The sequence below is a fragment of the Balaenoptera physalus genome (assembly GCF_965194825.1).
Source record: "Balaenoptera physalus genome assembly, chromosome: 7".
NCBI lineage: Eukaryota > Metazoa > Chordata > Mammalia > Artiodactyla > Balaenopteridae > Balaenoptera > Balaenoptera physalus.
Genome location: NC_138886.1, coordinates 47659467 through 47684082, shown reverse-complemented (window position 1 = coordinate 47684082; position 24616 = coordinate 47659467). Strand labels below are relative to the sequence as shown.

Genomic DNA, 24616 nt, shown 5'->3' with positions numbered 1-24616 from the left:
TTTATGGAGTCATACAATATATGGTCTTTTGAGGCTGACTTCTTTAACTTAACATAGTGGAGTTGAGATTCATCTGCAGTGTTGTGTGGATCAGAGGTTAGGTCTCTTTTATTGCTGAGTAATATTCAATCAGGATGTATCACTGACTGTTCATCCATTCACCAGCTGATAGACATTTAGGTTTGCTAGTTGGTGATTGTGAACTATGCTGCCATAAACATTTCATGTACAGAGTTTTGTGTGAATGTATGGTGAAGATCTGTTTAATTTATCAGGATTTATTGATCATGGTTTTGTTGTAGTTAAGAAATCTTTGCCTAGGGTCACAAATATTTTTTCCTTTGTTTTTCTCTAGAAGTTATATAATTCTTGGTTTTATATTGGGTTTATGATCCATTTCCTGTTAATTTTATGGATATCCAGCTGTTCCATGGTTATTTGTTGATAACTCTGTACTTTCCCCATTGAATTCCTTTTGTGTACTGTGTTGAAAATCAGTTGATTTATGTGGAAGAGTCTATATTCTGTCCTGTTGATGTATGTATCTTTCACCAGTACCACACTACCTTCCTTGATTACTACAGCTTTAAGATAGGTCTTGAAATCCAGTCTTAAGAAAGTCTTCCAACCTTGTTTTTCTTTTTCAAAATACTTTTGGCTAATATATTTACTTTGCTTTTTCTTATAACTTTTAGAATCAGCTTGCCAATTTTCTTTCTTTTTTTGAATTTTATTTATTTTTTTATACTGCAGGTTCTTATTAGTTATCCATTTTATACATATTAGTGTATATATGTCAATCTCAATCTCCCAATTCATCCCACCACCACCCCCCCGCCACTTTTCCCCCTTGGTGTCCATACGTTTGTTCTCTACATCTGTGTCTCAATTTCTGCCCTGCAAACCAGTTCATCTGTAGCATGTTTCTAGGTTCCACATATATGCGTTAATATACAATATACACTTTTCTTGTTTTTCTCTTTCTGACTTACTTCACTCTGTATGACTAGATCCATCCACGTCTCTAGATCCATCCACGTCTCTACAAATGACCCAATTTCGTTCCTTTTTATGGCTGAGTAATATTCCATTGTATATATATACCACCTCTTCTTTATCCATTCGTCTATCCATGGGCATTTAGGTTGCTTCCATGTCCTGGCTATTGTAAATAATGCTGCGATGAACATTGGGGTGCATGTGTCTTTTTGAATTACGGTTTTCTCTGGATATATGCCCAGTAGTGGGATTGCTGGGTCATATGGTAATTCTATTTTTAGTTTTTTAAGGAACCTCCATACTGTTCTCCATAGTGGCTGTATTAATTTACATTCCCACCAACAGTGCAAGAGGGTTCCCTTTTCTCCACACCCTCTCCAGGATTTCTTGTTTGTTGATTTTCTGATGATGCCCATTCTAACTGGTGTGAGGTGGTAACTCATTGTAGTGTTGATTTGCATTTCTCTAATAATTAGTGATGTTGAGCAGCTTTTCATGTGCCTCTTGGCCATCTGTATGTCTTCTTTGGAGAAATGTCTATTTAGGTCTTCTGCCCATTTTTTGATTGGGTTGTTTGTTTTTTTAATATTGAGCTGCATGAGCTGTATATATATTTTGGACATTAATCCTTTGTCCGTTGATTCATTTGTAAATATTTTCTCCCATTCTTTTTGCCTTTTTGTCTTGTTTGTAATTTGCTGTGCAAAAGCTTTGAAGTTTCATTAGGTTCCAGTTGTCTATTTTTGTTTTTATTTCCATCACTCTAGGAGGTGGATGAAAAAAGATCTTGCTGTGACTTATGTCAAAGAGTGTTCTTTCTATGTTTTCCTGTAAGAGTTTTATAGTGTCCAGTGTCCAGTCTTACATTTAGATCTCTAATCCATTTTGAGTCTATTTTTGTGTATAGTGTTAGGGAGTGTTCTAATTTCATTCTTTTACATATAGCTGTCCAGTTTTCCCAGCACCACTTATTGCAGAGACTGTCTTTTCTCCATTGTATATCCTTGCCTCCTTTGTCATAGATTAGTTGACCATAGGTGCGTGGGTTTATCTCTGGGCTTTCTATCCTGTTCCATTGATCTATTTCTGTTTTTGTGCCAGTACCATATTGTCTTGATTACTGTAGCTTTGTAGTATAGTCTGAAGTCAGGGAGTCTGATTCCTCCAGCTCCGTTTTTTTCCCTCAAGACCGCTTTGGCTATTTGGGGTCTTTTGTGTCTCCATACAAATTTTAAGATTTTTTGTTCTAGTTCCGTAAAAAATGCCATTGGTAATTTGATAGGGATTGCACTGAATCTGTAGATTGCTTTGGGTAGTATAGTCATTTTCACAATATTGATTGTTCCAATCCAAGAACATGGTATATCTCTGCATCTGTTGGTATCATCTTTAATTTCTTTCATCAGTGTCTTATAATTTTCTGCATACAGGTCTTTTGTCTCCTTAGGTAGACTTATTCCTAGGTGTTTTATTCTTTTTGTTGCAGTGGTAAATGGGAGTGTTTCCTTAATTTCACTTTCAGAATTTTCATCATTAGTGTATAGGAATGCAAGAGATTTCTGTGCATTAATTTTGTATCCTGCTACTTTACCAAATTCATTGATTAGCTCTAGTAGTTTTCTGGTAGCATCTTTAGGATTCTCTATGTATAGTATCATGTAATCTGCAAACAGTGACAGCTTTACTTCTTCTTTTCCAGTTTGGATTCCTTTTATTTCTTTTTCTTCTCTGATTGCTGTGGCTAAAACTTCCAAAACTATGTTGAATAATAGTGGTGAGAGTGGACAACCTTGTCGTGTTCCTGATCTTAGAGGAAATGCTTTCAGTTTTTCACCATTGAGAATGATGTTTGCTGTGGGTTTGTCGTATATGGCCTTTATTATGTTGAGGTAAGTTCCCTCTATGCCTACTTTCTGGAGGGTTTTTATCATAAATGGGTGTTGAATTTTGTCGAAAGCTTTCTCTGCATCTACTCAGATGATCCTATGGTTTTTCTTCTTCAATTTGTTAATATGGTGTGTCACATTGATTGACTTGCGTATATTGAAGAATCCTTGCATCCCTGTGATAAATCCCACTTGATCATGGTGTATGATCCTTTTAATGTGTGGTTGAATTCTGTTTACTAGTATTTTGTTGAGGATTTTTGCATCTATATTCATGGATGATATTGGCCTGTAATTTTCTTTTATTGTAGTATCTTTGTGTGGTTTTGGTATCAGGGTGATGGTGGCCTCATAGAATGAGTTTGGGAGTGTTCCTTTCTCTGCAGTATTTTGGAAGAGTTTGAGAAGGATGGGTGTTAGCTCTTCTCTAAATGGTTGATAGAATTCACCTGTGAATTCATCTGGTCCTGGGCTTTTGTTTGTTGGAAGATTTTTAATCACAGTTTCAATTTCATTACTTGTGATTGGTCTGTTCATATTTCCTATTTCTTCCTGGTTCACTCTTGGAAGGTTATACCTTTCTAAGAATTTGTCCATTTCTTCCAGGTTGTCCATTTTATTGGCATAGAGTTGCTTGTAGTAGTCTCTTAAGATGCTTTGTATTTCTGCGGTGTCTGTTGTAACTTCTCCTTTCATTTCTAATTTTATTGATTTGAGTCCTCTCCCTCTTTTTCTTGATGAGTCTGGCTAATGGTTTATCAATTTTGTTTATCTTCTCAAAGAACCAGCTTTTAGTTTTATTGATCTTTGCTATTGTTTTCTTTGTTTCTGTTTCATGTATTTCTGCTCTGATGTTTATGATTTCTTTCCTCTACTAACTTTGAGTTTTGTTTGTTCTTCTTTCTCTAGTTCCTTTAGGTATAAGGTTAGATTGTTTATTTGAGATGTTTGTTGTTTCTTGAGGAAGGATTGTATTGCTATAAACTTCCCTCTTAGAACTGCTTTTGCTGCATCCCATAGGTTTTGGATCGTCGTGTTTTCATTGTCATTTGTCTCTAAGTATGTTTTGATACCTTCTTTGATTTCTTCAGTGATCTCTTGGTTATTTAGTAACGTATTGTTTATCCTCCATGTGTTTGTGCTTTTTACTTTTTTTCCCCCTGTAATTGATTTCTAATCTCATAGCATTGTGGTCAGAAAAGATGCCTGATATGATTTCAATTTTCTTATATTTATGGAGGCTTGATTTGTGACCCAAGATGTGATCTATCCTGGAGAATGTTCCGTGTGCACTTGAGAAGAAAGTGTAATCTGCTGTTTTTGGATGGAATGTCCTATAAATATCAATTAAATCTCTCTGGTCTCCTGTGTCATTTAAAGCTTGTGTTTCCTTATTAATTTCCTGTTTGGATGAACTGTCCATTGGTGTAAGTGAGGTGTTAAAGTCCCCCACTGTTATTGTGTCACTGTCAATTTCCTCTTTTATTGCGGATAGCAGTTGCCTTATGTATTGAGGAGCTCCTATGGTGGATGCATGTATATTTATACTTGTTATATTTTCTTCTTGGATTGATCCCTTGATCATTACGCAGTGTCCTTCCTTGTCTCTTGTAACATTCTTTATTTTAAAGTCTATTTTATCTGATATGAGTATTGCTACTCCAGCTTTCTTTTGATTTCCATTTGCATGAATATCTTTTTCCATCCCCTCACTTTCAGTCTGTATGTATCCCTAGGTCTGAAGTGGGTCTCCTGTAGACAGCATATATATGGATCTTGTTTTTGTATCCATTCAGCGAGCCTGTGTCTTTTGGTTGGAGCATTTAATCCATTCACGTTTGAGGTAATTATTGATATGTATGTTCCTATGTAGTTTCTTCCCTTTCATCACTCTAAATATGTCATGCCACTCCCTTCTGGCTTGTAGAATTTCTGCTGAGAAATCAGCTGTTAACCTTATGGGAGTTCCCTTGTATGTTATTTGTCATTTTTCCCTTGCTGCTTTCAATAATTTTTCTTTGTCTTTAATTTTTGCCAATTTGATTACAATGTGTCTCGGCATGTTTCTCCTTGGGTTTATCCTGCCTGGGACTCTCTGTGCTTCCTGGACTTGGGTGTCTATTTCCTTTCCCATGTTAGGGAAGTTTTCGACTATAATCTCTTCATATATTTTCTCGGGTCCTTTCTCTCTCTCTCTTCTCCTTCTGGGACCCCTATAATGCGAATGTTGTTGCGTTTAATGTTGTTCCAGAGGTCTCTTAGGCTGTCTTCATTTTTCTTCATTCTTTTTTCTTTATTCTGTTCCACAGCTGTGAATTCCACCATTCTGTCTTCAAGGTCACTTATCTGTTCTTCTGCCTTGGTTATTCTGCTATTGATTCCTTCTAGTGTATTTTTTATTTCAATTATTGTATTGTTCATCTCTGTTCTTTAATTGTTCTAGGTCTTTGTTAAATATTTCTTGCATCTTCTCAATCTTTGCCTCCATTCTTTTTCCTAGGTCCTGCATCATCTTCACTATCATTATTCTGAATTCCTTTTCTGGAAGGTTGCCTATCTCCACTTCATTTAGTTGTTTTTCTGGGGTTTTATCTTGTTCCTTCATCTGGTACATAGCCCTCTGCCTTTTCATCTTGTCTATCTTTCTGTGAATGTAGTTTTTGTTCCACAGGCTGCAGGACTGTAGTTCTTCTCACTTTTGGTGCACAGTGCCTGCCATGTGGCGTCGATGTCAGTGTAGAGGTTCTTCTTGGAGGGCTTGCCCGAGCTGACGCCGTAGCCCGAGTAGTCGTAGGAGAAGATGTTGCAATTGATGCGCGAGCCAAGGCCAATGTAGAAGCTGCACATCTGGCCCAGGTCCACGGCGTTGCCATGGAGAAGAGCAGCATGTAGTGGCTGGAGGGTGCACAGCGCACAAACATGCAGCCGAGCCCCAATTTTATTTCTAACACTTTTTTTTGTATATTCTGTGATATTTTCTACATAGACAATGAATTTTTAAAAAAATGAAGACATGGAAATTCCCTGGTGGTCCAGTGGTTAGGACTTGGTGCTTTCATTGCCATGGACTGAGTTCAATCCCTGGTCAAGGAACTAAGATCCCGCAAGCCATGCAGTGGAGGGGGGAAAAAGGATAAAAAATGAAGACAGTTTTATGTCTTGCTTTCCAGTCTGTATGACTTTTATTTCTATTTTGGCTTTATTCTACTGCCTAGGGCCTCCAGTATGTTTTTGAAAAGGAGTGATGAGGGCAGATATTCTTACCCTGTTCCTGATCTTATGGGGAACATACACAGTCTTTTATCGTTAAGTATGATATTAGCTGTAGATTCTTTGTAGATGCATTTTACTGGATTGAGGAAGTTTCTTTCAATTCATAGTTTGCTGAGAGTTTATATCATGAATAGATGTTAAATTTTGTCAAATAACTATTTCTGCATCTATTTAGATGATCATATGGTTTTTCTTCCTTAGAACATTGATTTGATGAGTTACATTTATTGATTTTAATATTGAATCAGCTTTTCATGTCCCTAGATAAACTCCACTTGATCATGATGTGTAACCTTTTTACATATTGCTAGATTTGATTTGCTAACATTTTGTTACATTTTCTTGCATGTGTTCATTACCAGTACTCGTTTGTAATTTTGTCCTTTTTTTAAAAAAATTATTTATTTATTTTTGGCTGTGTTGGGTCTTTGTTTCTGTGCAAAGGCTTTCTCTAGTTGCGGCAAGCGGGGGCCACTCTTCATCGCAGTGCGCGGGCCTCTCACTATCGCGGCCTCTCTTGTTGCGGAGCACAGGCTCCAGACACACAGGCTCAGTAGTTGTGGCTCACGGGCCGAGTTGCTCCGCGGCATGTGGGATCTTCCCAGACCAGGGCTCGAACCCGTGTCCCCTGCATTGGCAGGCAGATTCTCAACCACTGTGCCACCAGGGAAGCCCTAATTTTGTCTTTTTTTTATCTTGATGTTAGGGCCTCATCAAATGAGTTGGGAACTGTTTCTATTTTATTTTCTGGAAAGATTTGTGTAAAATTAGTATTATCTCTTAAATGTTTGGTAGAATTCAGCAATTCTAAAAGCCATTTGGGCCTGGAGTTTTATTTGTTGGAGAGTTTTTAACCATAACTAAATTTTCCTTTAATGGGTAGAGGAGTTTTTAGATTATCTATTTCATCTTAAGCAAGTTTTTATACTGTGTCTTTCCAGAAATTTGTCCATTTCAATGAAGTGGTTGGATTTATAGGCATAGAGTTTTTAGTATATTTTTCTTATTATTCTTTAATATCTGTTGCATATCTAATATTGTTCCCTCTTTCTTTCCTGAAATTAGTTATTTGTGGTCTCTCTTTTTTTATCTTGATCAGTCTGTCTATATGTTTATGAATTATATTAATCTTTGCAAAGAGCCTGCTTTGGATTTTATTGGTTTTCTCTTTTTCTGTTTTTCAATTTCATCTATTTCTGTTCACATTGGTATTGCTTCCTCCCTTTTGTTTACTTTGAGTTTAATTTACTCTTCTTTTTCTTCTTTCTTAAGATGGACGTTTAGATAGTTCTTTTTGCTTAATATAAGCATTTAATTATATAAATTTCCCAAGAACGTCTTTAGCTCCATTCCATAAATTTTGGTGCTGTGTTTTCATTATCATTCAATCGAAGTATTCTAATTGCCTTTGTGACTTCCTCTTTAACCTGTAGGTTATTTAGAAGTGTTTTGCTTAATTTTTGTATATTTGGGCATTTTCCAGATATTTTTCTGTTACTGATTTCTGGTTAATTTCATTGTGGTAAGAGAACATACTTTATATAAATTTTAGGTTTTTGTTTTTAATTTGTTAAGGTTGGTTTTATAGCTCAGAATATGGTTTTTCTTAGATTCTGTTCCATGTGTGCTTGAAGAGAATATATTGCTCTTGTTGGGTGGAGTGTTCTGTAAATGTCAGTTTGATTGATAGGCTTCTATCGATCGGGTGTTCTATACCTTTACTGATTTTTGTCTGCTTGTTGCTTCACTTACAGAGAGAGAAGTGTTGAAGTACCCAGTTTTAACTGTGGATTTGTCTATTTCTCTTTTTAGTTCAATGCTTTTGCATCATTTATTTCAACACACTGTTTTTTGGTGCATAAACATTTAGGATTTTTTCATGCTTTTGGAAAATTGATTCCTTCATTGTCATTTAATATCCTTTCTTAAACCTGACAGTTTTCTTTGCTTTGAAGTCTATTTCAATAATAATGTAGCTTTCTTCTGATTAGTGTTTGCATTTTTTTTTTTCCTGCCCTTCTCCTTTTAACTCTCTACAGGCATATCTCAGAGATATTGTGGGTTTGATCCCAGGGCACCTCAGTAAAGCAAATACTGCAGTAAAGTGAGTCACATGAATTTTTTGGTTTTCCAGTGCATGTAGAACTTATGCTTACACTATATTGAGTCTATTAAGTATGCAATAGCATTATGTTTTAAAAAATCAATGTACATACCTTATTTTTAAAATATTGCTAGAAAATGCTAACCATCATCTGAGCCTTCAGCAAGTTGTAATCTTTTTGTGATAGTAACATCAAAGGTTACTCATCACAGATCACCGTAACAAATATAGTAATAATTTAAAAATTTGATATATTGCAAGAATAACCAAAATGTGACACAGAGGCACAAAGTGAGCAAATGTTGTTGGAAAAAATGACAACGATAGACTTGCTTAACACAGGGTTGCCACAAGCCTTCAATTTGTTTAAAAAAGAAAAAAAAAGCAATATCTGTAAAGTACAATAAAATGAGGTATGCCTGTTTATGTTTAAAGTGGATTTCTTGTATCTTTCACTCCATGTCTTTCTTATTTCTAATATATTTCCATTTGGCTTTTTAAAAATATCTTAATTAAGATTCACATACTATACTGTTCATCCATTTGAAGTGTACAGTTTAGCAGCTTTTAGTATTATATATCACAGAGTTTTGCAAACACATCCATTTTTGAACATTTTCATCATCTCAGAAAGAAACGTCATACCCATTAGGAGCCAATCTCCATTTCTCCCCCAAACATTCCCCCATCCCTTGCTTTCTCTTTCTATAGATTTACCTATTTTGGACATTTCATATAAACAGAATCATATAACATGTAGTCTTCTATGACTGCCTTCTTTCACTTAGCATATTTTTTTCAAGCATGTTGTAACATTTATCAGTGCTTAATTCTTTTTTACTAATAAGTAATACTCCATTGTATGGATATATATTCTTATTTACCCATTCATCAATTGATGGACATTTGGATTATTCCTACTTTTTTGGCTGTTACAAATAATGCTGCTATGAACATTGATGTACAAGTTTTTGTGTGCATATGTGTTTTCAATTCTCTTGGGTATGTATCTAGAAGTAGAGTTTCTGGGTTAGGTGATACTTCTCTATTTATAACCTTTTGAGGAACTGCCAAATTGTTTTCAAAAGTGACCATACCTTTTTACTTCCCACCAGCAATATGAGGATTCCAATTTCTCCACATCCTTACCAACACTTGTTATTGCCCTTCTTTTTGATACTAGTCATTCTAGTTGGTATATGGTGGTTCCTTATTGTGGTTTTGATTTTCATTTCCCTGATGACTAAAGATGTTGAGGATCTTTTCATGTGCTTATTGGCCATTTGTATATCTTTTTGGGAAAATGTCTATTCAGATTCTTTGTTTATTTGTAATTGAGTTATTTATCTTTTTATTATTGAGTTATAGGAGTTTTTAGTATATTCTAGATGCCAGTTCCTTATCAGATATGATTTCCGAGTATTTTCTCCCATTCAGCAGGGTTTTGTTTTCACTTTCTTGATAATGCCCTTTGATGCACAAAAATTTTTAATTTTTTGAAAATTGAGATATAATTGGCATATAACATTATGTTAGTTTCAAGTATACAACATAATGATTTGATATTTGTATACATTGCAAAATGATCACCACAATAAGTCTAGTTAACATGTGTCACCATACATAGTCACAAAATTTTTTTTCTTGTGATGAGAACTTTTAAGATTTACTTTCTTAGCAACTTTCAAATATGCAATACAGAATTATTAACCAGAGTTACCATGATGTACATTACATCCCGATGACTTATTTATTTTATAACTCAAAGTTTGTACATTTTGACCCCCTTCACCCATTTTGCCCATCCCCTACCCCTTGCCTTTTTTTTTTTTTTAAATTAATTAATTATTTATTTATGGCTGTGTTGGGTCTTCGTTTCTGTGTGAGGGCTCTCTCCAGTTGTGGCAAGCGGGGGCCACTCTTCATCGCAGTGCGCGGACCTCTCACTATCACGGCCTCTCTTGTTTTGGAGCACAGGCTCCAGACGCACAGGCTCAGTAATTGTGGCTCACGTGCCTAGCCGCTCTGCGGCATGTGGGATCTTCCCAGACCAGGGCTCGAACCCGTGTCCCCTGCATTAGCAGGCAGACTCTCAACCACTGCGCCACCAGGGAAGCCCCTACCCCTTGCCTTTGACAACCACCAATCTGTTCTCTGTATCCATGAGCTAGGTATTTTATTTATTTATTCATTCATTCAAGATTTTGCATATAAGTGAGATTATATGGAATTTGCCTTTCTCTCTCTGACTTATTTCCCTTAGCATAATGCCCTCAGGGTCCATCCATGTTGTCACAAATGGCAAGATTTCCTTCTTTTTTTTTTTTTAATTCAAGACCCATTTATTCTCTAGTTCTGCCCACATGGAGACACCCTCCTTGAAAAGGGGTTGAATACTTCCGTTCACTTTAACACCCTGTGCTGAAAACATGTCTTCGGAGGTTTCAACTCCGAGATCCACAGTCTTAAAGCACTGATTCTTAAACCTCATCTAGATTTCTCCCCTTGGATGGGGGGAGATGACCCAAAGACAGAGAAGAACAGCTCAGGACTGTGGGCTCTGCTTGCCCAGAAGACCTTGCAGCTCCCCTGACCAGCCGGCTGGAGCCAGGATTAGGGCCCTGAGACGAGGGGCGCCTGCTGGGCTGCTGCCACCGCAGATGGGCCATGCTGCTGTTGGGCGCCTTCCTGCCCCACCGCCACCGGCCCCCAACTCCTGTCCTCTTCACTAGGCTGGCTGTCACCTTTAGGTTCCCTGGAGTCTGGGGATTCCAGACAGTCTCTGCTCACACTTCTGTATCCCGCCTGCTGCCTCAGCACTGCTGATTCACACTAGGGGGGAAAAGCACACAGAACTGCTTTTCAACACACCAACGTTCCACACCAAAGTTATTTCATAAGCCCGCAGGTTCTTTTTCATCAGAGGACACTCCCAAGGCCATGACTTGCCCCGGCTCCCCACTGCCCTTGCCAGCAGACTGGACGTGCGTGGCCACCATGCTGAGTCGGGCACACCCCCTGGCTCCCCTCCAGCGCACTCTCCTGGAGAACTGAGGGCGGTGCCCTGGGCGCATCAGCAGGATCTGTCCTGAAGCCAGTCCTAGAGTGACAAGAGCCACACCTGCAGGTCTGTTCCACTGACCAGACGCACAGGACCGAGCTGGGCCCACGGACCTTGGTCTGGACTGTGTCGGCTGGTCATTCTTGCCTAGGTTCACAGGCCAATAGCCACTGTCCTTCCTGTACTTTCTTGCTCATCACTGCACCAGCGGGTCACTCCTACCTGCTGCCGTCACACACCTGGCAACCTCGTGTTCCGGGGCCAGCCAAGAACTGAGACCTCAGCAGGCCCCTAGTTCCCAGCAGGCAAACTCCCCATTAAACTACTGCTGCCTAGCCATGTTCTCGAGGCTTCAGAGCCGGGAAAGTGCAGAGAGGATAGCAATCCGCAGCACCCACAGCCCCAGACCCACGATGCTCCGCGGAGGCACCGGAACCTTGCCGCACCCACCCCCGCCAACACAAGGGACCTCTGCGCCCGCCTGTCCCGCGGACCCGGGCGCACATCCAACCACCGCGACCCACGATGGAGACGCGGTGGGCGCTGGGGCGGGCGGGGACCCGGGCTCCAGCCCCGAGGCTGCGCGGACCCAGCAGGCCACCCGCCCTCCTTCCCCGCCCGCCGCCCAGAAAGCTCCTTCTTTTTTTAAGGCTGAATAATATTCCAGTGTGTGTGTGTGTGTGTGTGTGTGTGTGTGTGTGTGTGTGTGTGTGTGTGTAAGTATGTATTACATTTTCTTTATTCATCCATGAGTGGACACTTGGGTTGTTTCCATTTCTTTTCCATTGCAAATAATGCTGCAGTGAACATGGGTATGCATATATCTTTTCAAGTTAGTGTTTTTGTTTTCTTTGGAATAATACCCAGAAGTAGAATTGCTGGATCAAATGGTAGTTCCGTTTTTTATTTTTTGATTAACCTCTGTAATGTTTCCCATAGTGGCTGCACTGATTTACATTCCCACTAACAGTGCATAAAGTTTCCTTTTTTCCCACATTCTCGCCAACACTTGTTATTTCTTGTCTTTTTGATAATAGCCATTCTGACAGGTGTGAAGTGATATCTCATTGTGGTTTAGATTTGAATTTCCTTGATTATTAGTGGTGTTGAGCATCTTTTTATGTACCTGTTGGCCATCTGTATGTCTTCTTTGGAAAAATGTCTATTCAGATCCTTTGCCCATTTTTTAATCAGATTTTTTTTTTTTTTTTTTTGCCTTTGGGTTATATGAGTTCTTTGTATATTTGAGTTATTAACCCCTTAACAGATACATGATTTGCAAATATTTTCTCTTATTCTGTAGGTTGTCTTTTCATTTTGTTGGTGTTTTCCTTTGCTGTGAAGAAGCTTTTTAGTATGTTATAGTCCCACTTGTTTATTTTTTATTGTTTTTGACTTTATTTCCAAAATGATTTCCAAAAAGTTGCCAAGACTGATGTCAAGAGCTTACTGCCAGTTTTCTTCTAGGAGTTTTATGGTTTTAGGTCTTACATTCAAGTCTTTAACCAATTTTGAGTTAATTTTTTTGTATGGTATAAGATAGTGGTCTAGTTCCATTCTTTTGCATGTGGCTGTCCAGTTTTTCCAATACCATTTACTGAAGAGACTGTTCTTTCCTTATTGTATATTCTTGGCTCCTTTTTATAAATTAATTGACCATATATGAATGGGTTTATTTCTGGGCTCTCTATTCTGTTCCATCAATCTATGTGTCTATTTTTATGCCAGTACCACACTGTTTTGATTACTGTGGCTTTGTAATATAGTTTGAAATCAGGAAGTGTGATGCCACTACCTTTGTTCTTCTTTCTCAAGGTTGCTTTGCTATTTGGGACCTTTTGTGGTTCCATACAAATTTAGGATTGTTTGTTTTATTTATGTGAAAAATGCCACTGAAATTTTGATAAGGATTGAATTGAATCTGTAGATTGCTTTTGGTAGTATGGCCTTTTAAACAATATTATATGGATACATGTGGAATATTCCAACCAAAAGCAACAAAATACCCACTCTTCTCAAGTGTCCATGGAACATTCTCCAGGATATATTTTATGTTAACCCACAAAACGGTTCTGAGAGGGAAGTTCCTAGCAATAAATGCTTACATCAAGAAACAAAAAAAATCTTAAACAACCTAACTTTGTTCCTAAAGGAACTAGAAAAATAGATGAAGTCCAAAGTTAGTAGAAGGAAGGAAATAACAAAGATCAGATTGGAAATAATTGAAACAGGAACTGAAAAGACAACAGGCAAGATCAATGAATCTCAGAACTGGTTATTTGTAAAGGTAAACAAAATTGTCAGACCTTTAGCTAGAATCTCCAAGAAAAAAAGAGAGAACTCAAATAAGTCAAATCAGAAATGAAAGAGGAGACATTGCAACAGATACCACAGAAATACGAAGGATTTTAAGAGACTACTATGGACAATTGTATGCCAACACATTTGACAACCTATAAGAAATGGGTAAATTCCTAGAAACATACACCCTACAAAGACTGAATCATGAAGAAGTAAAAATCTGAAAGTTCAATTACTAGTAAGGAGATTGAATTAGCAATCAAAAATCTCCCAACAAACAAAAGTCCAGGATCAGACAGCTTCACTGGTAAATTCTACCAAACATTCAAAGAAGAACTAATACCAATCCTTCTCAAACTCTTCCCCCCCCCAAAAAAACTAATACCAGTCCTTCTCAGACTCTTCAAGAGGAGAGAATGCTCCCAAACTCATTTTATGAGGCCAGCATTACTCTGCTACCAAACCAGACAGGGATGCCACAAGAAAAGAAAATTACAGGCCATTATCCCTGATGAACATAGATGCAAAAATCCTCAACAAAATATTAGTAAACTGAATTCAACAATACATCAAAAGGACCATTCACCATTATCAAGTGGTGTTTATTCCAGGCATGCAAGGATGGTTCAGTTTCCTCAAATCAATCAATATGATACAGCACATTAATAAAATGAAGGATAAAAATCATATGACCATCTCAATAGATGCAGAAAAAGCATTTGACACAATGATATGATAAAAACTCTCAACAAAGCGGGTATAGAGGGAAAGTTTCTCAACATAATAAAGGCCATATATGATAAATCCACAGCTAACATTATGCTCAGTGGTGAAAACTGAAAGCTTTCCCTCTAAGATCAGGAACAATACAAGGATGCCCACTGTTGCCACTTTTATTCAACATAGTGTTGGAAGTCCTAGCCAGAGCAATCAGATAAGGAAAAGAAATAAAAGGAATCCAAATTGAAAAGGAAGAAGTAAAACTGTTAATATTTGCAGATGACATTTTTTAAAAGCTTTAAGAAAGTAAATAAATGTCTACTATTATTCTGAGCTGTACACTGTTCTCTAGAAATGCTATGTAATTAATCTAAAGTAACATATGAGAGTAATATCTGAGATTGAGTCTTATCAGCTGTACACTTAGCCACACACCCCCTTATTTCATTAAATAAACCTTAATGAGTAAAAATTAAGATTTTATTTTCTTTTCTACTTTTAGTGTTAAATGTTTACAAAAGACAGTGAAGGATTCTTATCACATAATGTGTAGACCATGTTCCTGTGATCTTGAAGTCTGTGCCAAATGTGGAAAGAGAGAAGATGTTGTTATTCCGTGAGTATTTCTTTTTATGTTTGGGATTTACTCTTCTAATTAATATGTGAATTTTCTTTTAAGGAAACATTCAGTAGCTCTGAGAGTCTTAAGATGCAGAATATCACACTAATGTAGACGTTGTTCTACCCAACAGGAAGAACATCTTAATTAATTGTTAAATGTTTCTATCATTATAATAAAAGTGAAGCATCATTTTCAGAAAGTTAAAATATTTATGAGGTTCACATTTATTACACATTACAAAAGAATTACTCATTATATAACTTCTTTTCTTTAATGGACATCATGTGTTAATTTCTTTGATCATACTTTATTGACAACTGTATTATAATTGGTTGACTCTTGACTTCAAGGATCTTTTCCTCTTTATTTACTTCATAAGGCTCCTGTTAATCAAGAAATGTAGTGTAAAAGTCTTTTCAATCTACACAGTTAAACAATGAAATCCTGAGAAATTTTTCTTCCATCTTTAGGTTTAATAAAGAACCAGAAAAGACAGAAAATGTTGAAAATAATCTACGTTCCAGCCACAGAAGAAGCAGAAGAAATGAAGAAAGTGATGATGATTTAGATTTTGATATTGATTTAGAAGACACAGAAGAAGACAATCAAATGGATTGATATAACTATATTAAAAGACAGTTTGAAAGCATGAAATTCTGAACAACTTTGATTTTGAGGGTTTAAAAAAAAAATACTGTGGACTCCTAGTAAGGACATTGGAAAAACCTATAGAAAATACATGGACAATGTGAATTGTGTATGATATTTGAATAGTGATAAAGCTTTCATCCAGAGTTTTCTTATAATACATTTTTAAGTAGCATATGCTAGTATATCTGCCAAAATGAGTATTGGAGTATCGTATTGCAGTTCATGGGAATTATTTAGAAGAATATACTATCTAGTATCAAATTAAGCAAGATTCAGAATTGATGGTTGTATAGAAACTATCTCATGGAAAAATCAGATGACATTATTATGTTGCTAGCCTCAAAAATTGGTCCTCAGGAGGTACCTTTTGAAAGATTGATCTCAGGTTAATGTCCCACATAACAAAAGCCCTCTTGCTTTTGCTTGCTTGTTGTAAAGCAAAATGTTTATTGTTTTTTAATAATAATGTTTAACAAGTATATAGCAGTTTTTCTTTGAAAGTGTTTTTATGTATCTTATATTATTTTTACCTTTTTTCACTTACAAAATTTACATACAGAAAAAAATGCATAAAATCTATATGTATAGTTTAACACACAATTATAAAGAAAAATCATACATTTATCACCCACGTGAATAAAATACTCCTAAACAATATAAGTTAGCTTTGTCTGATTTTTGAACTTTTTTTCTATCTTTTTGTTTTGAAAAATCTCAGACCTAAAGAAAAGTAGCAGTGTAATACAATGAACCTTTGTATGCTCTTCACTTAGATTCACAATTGTTAACGTTTTGCCACATTTCCTTTATATTTGAATAGATATATGGATATATTTTTTACTTGCTGAACCATTTGAAAATAATTGTCAGGCATTGGTTTTGAACTTTATATGAACAGACTTATACTATGCATGTTAATTTGTATCTCTTCTTATTTCATTATTATGAAACTTGTGAAATTGATCCGTGTTGTTGCAAGAGCTCTAATTTGTTAATTTTACATTTTTATTCTACATTTTATTCTGTTTTATTCTATTGTATTTACATACCACAATTTATTTTTCCTCTCTAATACTGAGGGACATTTGAGTTATTTCAGAATTTTCCTATAACAAACAATATTAGGTGTTTCTTGGTATAAATGTCTTATTTCTGGGTACATTTTCTGTTAGGTATGTAATAGAAGAAGATTGAAATGTTTCCTGATGTACTTGTCTTGTTTCTTGCTACATTTTCTGTTAGGTGTGTCTAGCAGTGGTAGAGGGCATCAGGTATATATGCATCTTCACTATTACTATGTACTATGTAATGCTGTCTTTCCAGAAGGATTGTTATCTCCCTTCCCCGTAGCAATGTATTAGAGTTCCTGTGCTCTGCATCCTTTCCAACACTTGGTATCATACTTTTAAATTTCTGTCAGATATGTGTGCAACATATGTCTTTGTCTTACTAATTTGTATTCCTCTAATTACTAATGAGCTTGAGCACCCTTTAATGTTTATTGACCATTGGTTTTTGGGTAATAGATGATATTAAGGAATCATTTTGGTAAGGTGTAATAATGTTATTTGAGAAATACATATTGAAATATTAAAGGGTGTATAGTCAATTTACTTTAAAATATTTTAAGCATAAAAAAGTAGAGATACAGGTAACATTTCAGTGGCATCAAAAATATGTTATTTACCTAGGAAAAAATTTTAAAAACACTCAAGAACTCTGTTGACAAAACTATAAAATCTTATCAAGACATTAAAATTAAATGGAGACATAAATGGAAAAAGATAAAAATAAATGGCGAGAGATATCATGTTTATGATATAGAAACCTCTAAGTTTACAGTCTACAGAAAGTTTTTCTACCGTAAATTCATGTGGCTTACCTTTTTGTTTGTAAATTTGTTTTCTGAACTATGTAACTTTTGTGGTTAATGAGCCAACTTAATTATTATTAGACCTAGCATAAATTCTTCCCCATCTGAGTGAGTTATAATTCCTCAGATTACCTTACTAGGAGAGAAATTTAACGAAGAGCATCACCTAGTGACATGTACTAATATATGCATTTCATTCTTTAGTGCTAAGAGAGATTTTGTTTTGTTTTTTCAACAGACTGAAATTTAATTGTTACATTTAGCTCATTTACATATCTTTAGGTCTTATCCTTTCTAATCTAAAAATTATTTTTATTGGAACTCAGCATGGATCTAAGTCCTGGCTCTGCCAGTTACTAGCTGTGTGACTTGGTACAAATTAATTAATCTTTCTGTGCCAACTATGAGAGCACTAAACAACTGATATTATTATTGCTACTGTGATTTTGTGTGTATATATATATTAGTAATGAGTTAGTAATTATTAACTGGAAATGAAGTAATTAGTAATTATTAGTAATGAAGATGTCAATTTGTTTGTTTGCCTATGTTCTTCAGAAGAACATATATATGTGTTTATATATGGAATGCAGAATGTTAGAAGAAAAGTTCTATGGGAAAAAAAGTAAGGCATGGTAGGGTGATTGGGAGTTTAAGGGTATGGATGGGGTGGGAATAAGGGTGCACAAGGGGATAGGAATTGGTCTTTTTAAATAAGGTGCCTAGAGAGACTTGTTGGGGAAGAATGTTCCAGGCAGAGGAAACAGCCACTACAAGGCCTCTAAAGCAAGATTGTGCCAGGTGTGTTCAAGGGACAGCAAGGAAGGAAGTGATTAAGTTGGAGAGTTGAAAGAGATAAGATCAGGAAGGTAATGGAAGGCCAGATGATGTGAAACCTGCTTTTAAGATGTTTTTTGTTTATCTTTGGTTTTCAGCCATTTGACTGATTTCTAAGGTGTGAATTTCTTATTTATGCTACTTAAGGTTTTCTGAGTTTCTCATATCTGTTGGTCAATGTCCTTGAACAGACTTGGAAAGTCGTTAGCCATTATTTCTTCAAATATGCTTTTTCCTATTCTTTCCTCTCCTTCTAGCACTCCCATTCTATATACATAAGAGTGTGTCCCACGTCTTTCTCATGCTCTGCTTTCTTTTTTCTATTTGTTTTTTCCTTTTTGTGTTTGTTTGTTTGTATGTTTTCTGTTGGCCTTTCTTGCATTCGTAATTCTGTCTTCTATATAAACAGGAGTAATGTGTTCAGTATGCTTTTATTTTTTAAATTTTATTGAAGTGTAGTTGATTTACAGTTAATTTATGCTGTACAGTGACTCAGTTATATATATATATATATTCTTTTTCATATTCTTTTCCATTATAGTTTATTACAGGATATTGAGTATAATTCCCTGTGAAAAGGGCATGTTGCTAGTATGCTTTTATTTATGTATTTATATTTATTTGTTTGTTTATTTTGGCCGTGAGGCTCGCGGGATCCCAGTTTCCCAACCAGTGACCAAACCCGTGCCCCCTGCCGTGGGAGCATGGAGTCCCAACCACTGGACTGCCAGCCAGGCAATTCCTACTAGTATGCTTTTAAACCCATCTAATACATTCTTAATTTCAGATACTGAATTTTGCAGTTCTAAAATGTTCATTTGATTCTTTTTTTTAAATAGATTTATCTCTGTTGAAATATTCTGTGCTACCTATCGTGTACATTTTTTCTCTATTTTTTTAATGTATTAATTACAGTTATTTTGAAGTTCTTGTTCACTTTTGTTTGCTTTTACTAATTATTTTATCTCTTGATTGTTGGTCACTCCCCCCGGCTTTGCATATCTAATAACTTTTATTGTATGCTAGAAATTGTGGATGATACATTATAGAGACTTCCTCTGAAAAATAAATTACTGCAGATCACCTTGATCCTGTCAAAACTTGGGTTTAGGCTTGGGGTGGTCTATTTCAGTTTCACACTTATTCCTGGCTCTTACTCCTTGAGTACTGTTTTTATTCCTAAGCATGTATTTTCTGAGGTCTTAATGCCACTGGTGTTCACCAAGGAATCTCCCCTCTGGGTAAGCCCAAGCTGCAACACTGGGTGACCTCTGAAGTCTCTGCCTACCTCTCAGCTTCACAGCAGCTGTTCTCTGCTAGGACTCCTGGAGTTGTGCCCTGCATGTGTGCAGTTTAGGAGACTTAAGGAGTGACCAGAGAAGTAGAAGGAGAACCAAGAAAGGGTGTCCTGAAAGACAACAGGCACACATATTGAGTGCTTACTGTATTCTGACAGTGCTCTAAACTAAGCCCTTTACATGATAAACTCCTTGAATGTATATCATGGCCCTGCGTAGTGATAACTATCACTATCCACATTTACAGATGAGAAACTGAGATTAAATAAATTGACATACAGCCGCGAAGTGTTTAGGTCCAGGTTTTGAACCTACACAATCATCTGATCCCAAACCCCATTCTGCCTATTAGGGTTAGTATGCTTAAGAAAAATATGTGAGTTGCTGACTAGATAACTCCACTATTTTTCATACTACTATTCCAGGGCTCTGTTGACATTCATTTCCACTGCCACACTTTCATATTCCATTATTTGAGAGAATTTAGAGCTTTTACCTCTTTTTTTCTGAAGAACTGTCCCAGGCATCACTGGAGAGAGCTTAAGTTTTTAGCCACTGCTGATATACCTGAATTCAAGTCACTTTTTTTGTATTCTCCTCCATGCTTGTTGATTTCCATATATGAATCATAATACCTGTGATCTTCCTAATTAGTGATATCATGTTATTGTGAGACCTACTTGCCTAATGGAAGGAATATAGGTGTTTGCAAGCAATTCTGGATATATCTAGTAGCTGTATTGGGAAAGTAAATTGTAGTGATTATCTCCTAATATGGTAATAATTATTAGGAGAGTAAAAAGTTGTTATATGTACTTGGTGCTTATATATATTTTTTCATCATAAAAGATAAACAACAATGTTCTTAGTGTTCTCCATTTTTCAGGTGACTTACCTAAGGCTCGAGGTTAAGTAACTTGCCAAAGTCAAAAAGATAATAAGTAATAAACCTGAGGTTCAAACCAAGTCTATGTGGCTCCAAAGCCTATATTATTTCAACCACATTTGTGCAAAATTACAAATATTCCATGTTCCTAAACGCTTTTCTTCTAAAGTGAAATGTGTAACAACATTAACCTGAACACACCTCTATCCTTTCCTTATGTCCCTCTTTCTAGGTCTTTTCCCTCTCTCGTAACATTAGTCCTGTACTGAATGATTGCCCTGTTTAAAAACTACATTTTTTTTAATAAAAAGATTATAGATATCCTCCATATAACTTGTGGCATAGAATTTTTGTCACTCATTATGTTCAAATTTGTCAGTAATGTTAAATGTTGCAAGATCGTTTTCCACGATTTTTACTGGCAAACTTATGGAGTCAGGGGAGTACGTTGGGATTACTTAGCTCTATGCTAATGAGCTGCACAGTTTCATCAACAACTATGGAAAAAATTATGCATCCCCAAATCTCTTAAATAAGACTAATTTTTAAGGAATTAAAGCACCAGGCTTTCAAAAGATATCATTACATAAAACTACACATAAGGTTACATCAGTTACTTCTATATAATCTTAAAAGTAAAAAAAATTTTATAATCTTAAAAATGTGTTTCCTTTCAAATCAAATAGTTTGCATTATAAAATGTATAGTTGGTACTTGATGCTACTATGGAGGGTTTTAAAAAATATATTGGATATAAAATTACAAACAGTACCTAAGTGTTCAAAAGTTGACTAAGTGATACAATATTCCATCAAAATTTGGTTTAGAAGTTTCTATTACCTCCAGAAATATTAACTTGTAGTATATAAATTAAATAAAAATATTCAATATTTATATATTATTTAAATAATATTTAAAATTTACTTTTTTCTATTTTCTAAGGCAAATCAAATGTCTTTGAATTGAACATAAACATTAATTTTTAATTAACATTTTAAAATTATACATTGTCCATGGATGGACCTCACAGATAATGATGAACAAAAGAATCCAAACACGAGATTATATATTTTATGATTCCATTTGTATGAAATTCAGAAATAGTCAAAACTGGGAATTCCTTGGCGGTCCGGCGGTTAGGACTCAGAGCTTTCACTGCCAGGGTGCGGATTCAATCCCTGGTCGGCGAATTAAGATCACACAAGCCGTCCGGCATGGCCAAAAAAAAAACAAACCCCAAAATAGCAAACAAACAAAACCAAACAGAACAAAAATAGTCAAAACTAATGATGATAGACATCAGAATAGTGGTTACCTTTGGGAGTGTGGTATTGACTAGGAAGGGACACAATGGAAACTTCTGGTGCTGGAATTGCCCTTATCCTGATCTAAGGATAGTTACAGAAGTATCTAAAAATATAAAATTTAACAGTTAGGGTTTGTTCACTTTATTGTATCTAAATTTTATCTGAATTCAAAAGTAATTATAGTACTTAATTTAAAAAAATTAATAGATACCATTAACAAATCCATTTTATCCTTGAAATCTATTTTATCCTTGAAATAAAGCAATGTGGATTTTGGTGTCAGGAAGAGTAGGAGGCAGAGAGACTTGGAGGCAGAAAGATCTGTTTGAACCCTCACCCTGCTCCTTCACTAGCTTTGTGACCCTGGGCCAATTTTCTTGTGAAGTTACCTTCTGTGCGCTTTACCTAGTTGTAAAATGAAGACAGTGATTTCTACAGTATAAGATTGCTATTAGTTTAAATACAGTATCTATAAAGCTCCTGGCCCATAGTAGGTGCTCTATTCATAGAGCAGCCAAAAATAAATAAATAAATAAATTTATTTAAAAAAAAATAACATCCACAAATTTGTGAGTACAATAGTGAGCTTTAGAAAAAATATTTCTGACAGTAACAACTTTATAAACTGCCCTTCATTTATTTGTTAAAACTAAGTAGTACCATATTGCCAACCGTAACTAATACCACACAGACACAGGAACTGAGAAACTTTAGTAAATCAAATGATCAAAAAATTTATATCTTTTAAATTAGCTAATGAATTAAAAATACAAAATAAATTAGAAAAACAAATTCTGTTACACTGAACTTTTATTTAAATTATAAGCTTGCATATTTAAATTACAAACAACATTATTTGTGTAGTTGTTTGTAATAGTTATTGTTTATTGTTTATTCTACTTTTTATTTTCACTTATTTAATCTACTCACAATTTTTTTGTGGGGTATATTTTCTTTAATCTATAAAAGAGTTATTTTTTTCTCTTAGTGTTATGAAGAAAAATCACGGTAACGTGGAGAACAATGACCTAAGTGGCTGATATAGGAAATGAATTGGCCCTGGGGAAATTGCCAGGACCAGCTGAGGTTAGGAAAGATGATCTTCTACAGGACAAAACTGACGTCCCTTAGAAGAGGATATTACAGCATGTCCACGAAGTTCAGAAACATAAACTGACTTAAATTATGTTATTTACACTTTCAAATAGTATACTCAGTACGTTTCCTGATGAAGTGCTCTAAATTTAAAGCAATAGGTCCAATTGTTATTCTAGAAAAATATATAATCGATACACTACATAGTGTCCAGAACATCTGGAAACACAGGGAGAATAGTGTATTTATTATACTTCATCCAAAAGCATACTGAACATACTATTTGGAAGTACAACTGAATAGTTACACACTGTTTAAAAAAATAAGATTCTCCGATGTTTCTCGCCTTTGCAACATTTGTGACTACCAGCTGAACAAGGCAGGTGCAGCGAGAGCGGCTGCCAGCTGCCAGCAGACAGTGACAAAAACAAGACTTACTGAAACAAACAAGTGTTTCTTATAAATAATTTGGAAACAATTTTGAAATCCATTTCTTGGCAATGGAAATAGTACATTTCAGATCCTATTACGTGATTGATTTATATGTGGGAAGCCCTCAACTGGTAGTTCTGGAAATATTTAATGACGCTATGCCACTGTCTGTAAGGTTGAGAGGATATCCTACAGAAAATGAAAATCCCAGAGGAAGGAAGACATGTGGGAGTATGCTGTCTCTGCATGGTCACGATCACCTAACACAAGGTTAGTGCTGGAGAACTGTAGTGACACGACCGGTTACAACTGAAATGGGCCCTGGGGATGGATTGCAGACAAAACAGGAATCCACAGAACAGTTCCATTGTATGTTTGAACAAGCATCCAACCAGCCAAACTTTCTGTATTTTTCCAGTCATATGACTTCTCTTTTTCCATGATCCACTTAAGTACATTTTGCCCCCATGTGGGACATACCTATAGTCCAAAAGTCAGTCATATTCTTCCCAGCTGTAAACTGACTACAGAGATGACTAAAACTCCATGGAATTGAACTTAAAGTAGTATATTTGCTTTTTTTTTTTTTGGTTCAGTGCTGCATTAGGAGATGAAAAGATTTCGAAGAAGTTTCAACTCAGGGGCTACTGACCCCACCAGTATTCAAGAAGCCTATGAATCCACACGTGCACTCAGCATTGACAGTAGACTGAATAAATAATACGTCTTACATATGTATCTACTATTTTTATGTGTAGATATGATTAGTTAAATGCAAATTCAATTAAAATTTTTACTGAGTTCACAGTATTCTTGAAATTATGTTTCCTCAATTTATACCAAATGTTCAATTCATATATATAAATATGCAGGGCTGTCACTATTTTTGCTGTTAAAAAAGGATTCTAGTCCTGGAAATGGTTGAGAATCACTGCTAGAAGTATCAGTTTTCACTGTGCTATAAATTCTGTAAAGTTCTATAAAAGCTTTGATAATTCCATGTCTATACTTTTTAAATGCTTTATTGAGGTATAATTTATATGCCATAAAATTTACTTAAGTGTTTAATTTTATGATTTGGTAAGTTGTACAATGTTGTACAGTTATCACCACAATCTAGTTTTAGTCCATTCCCATCACCTCAGAAGGATCCGTCATGCCCAGTTTTTAGTCACTCCCCATTCCTATTCCCAGCCCCAGGCAACTGATCTCCTTTCTGTGTCTATAAAATTGCTTTTTATGAAACTTTCAGATAAATGAAATCACAAAAT

General features: G+C 35.7%; 1 protein-coding gene across 2 annotated transcripts in view; it reads left to right on the top strand.

Annotated features, from left to right (window-relative positions):
• Positions 1–16817, top strand: part of LOC309664956 (uncharacterized protein C9orf85 homolog) — a 57375-nt gene extending 40558 nt beyond the window's left edge. For both annotated transcript variants that reach the window (XM_082471128.1, XM_082471127.1), the window contains 2 exons: positions 14847–14960; positions 15437–16817. In XM_082471128.1, coding sequence (XP_082327254.1) covers positions 14847–14960; positions 15437–15584 — 262 coding nt within the window. In that variant the 3' untranslated portion in view covers positions 15585–16817. The remainder of the gene's footprint in view (positions 1–14846; positions 14961–15436) is intronic.
• The last annotated feature ends 7799 nt before the right edge of the window (positions 16818–24616 follow it).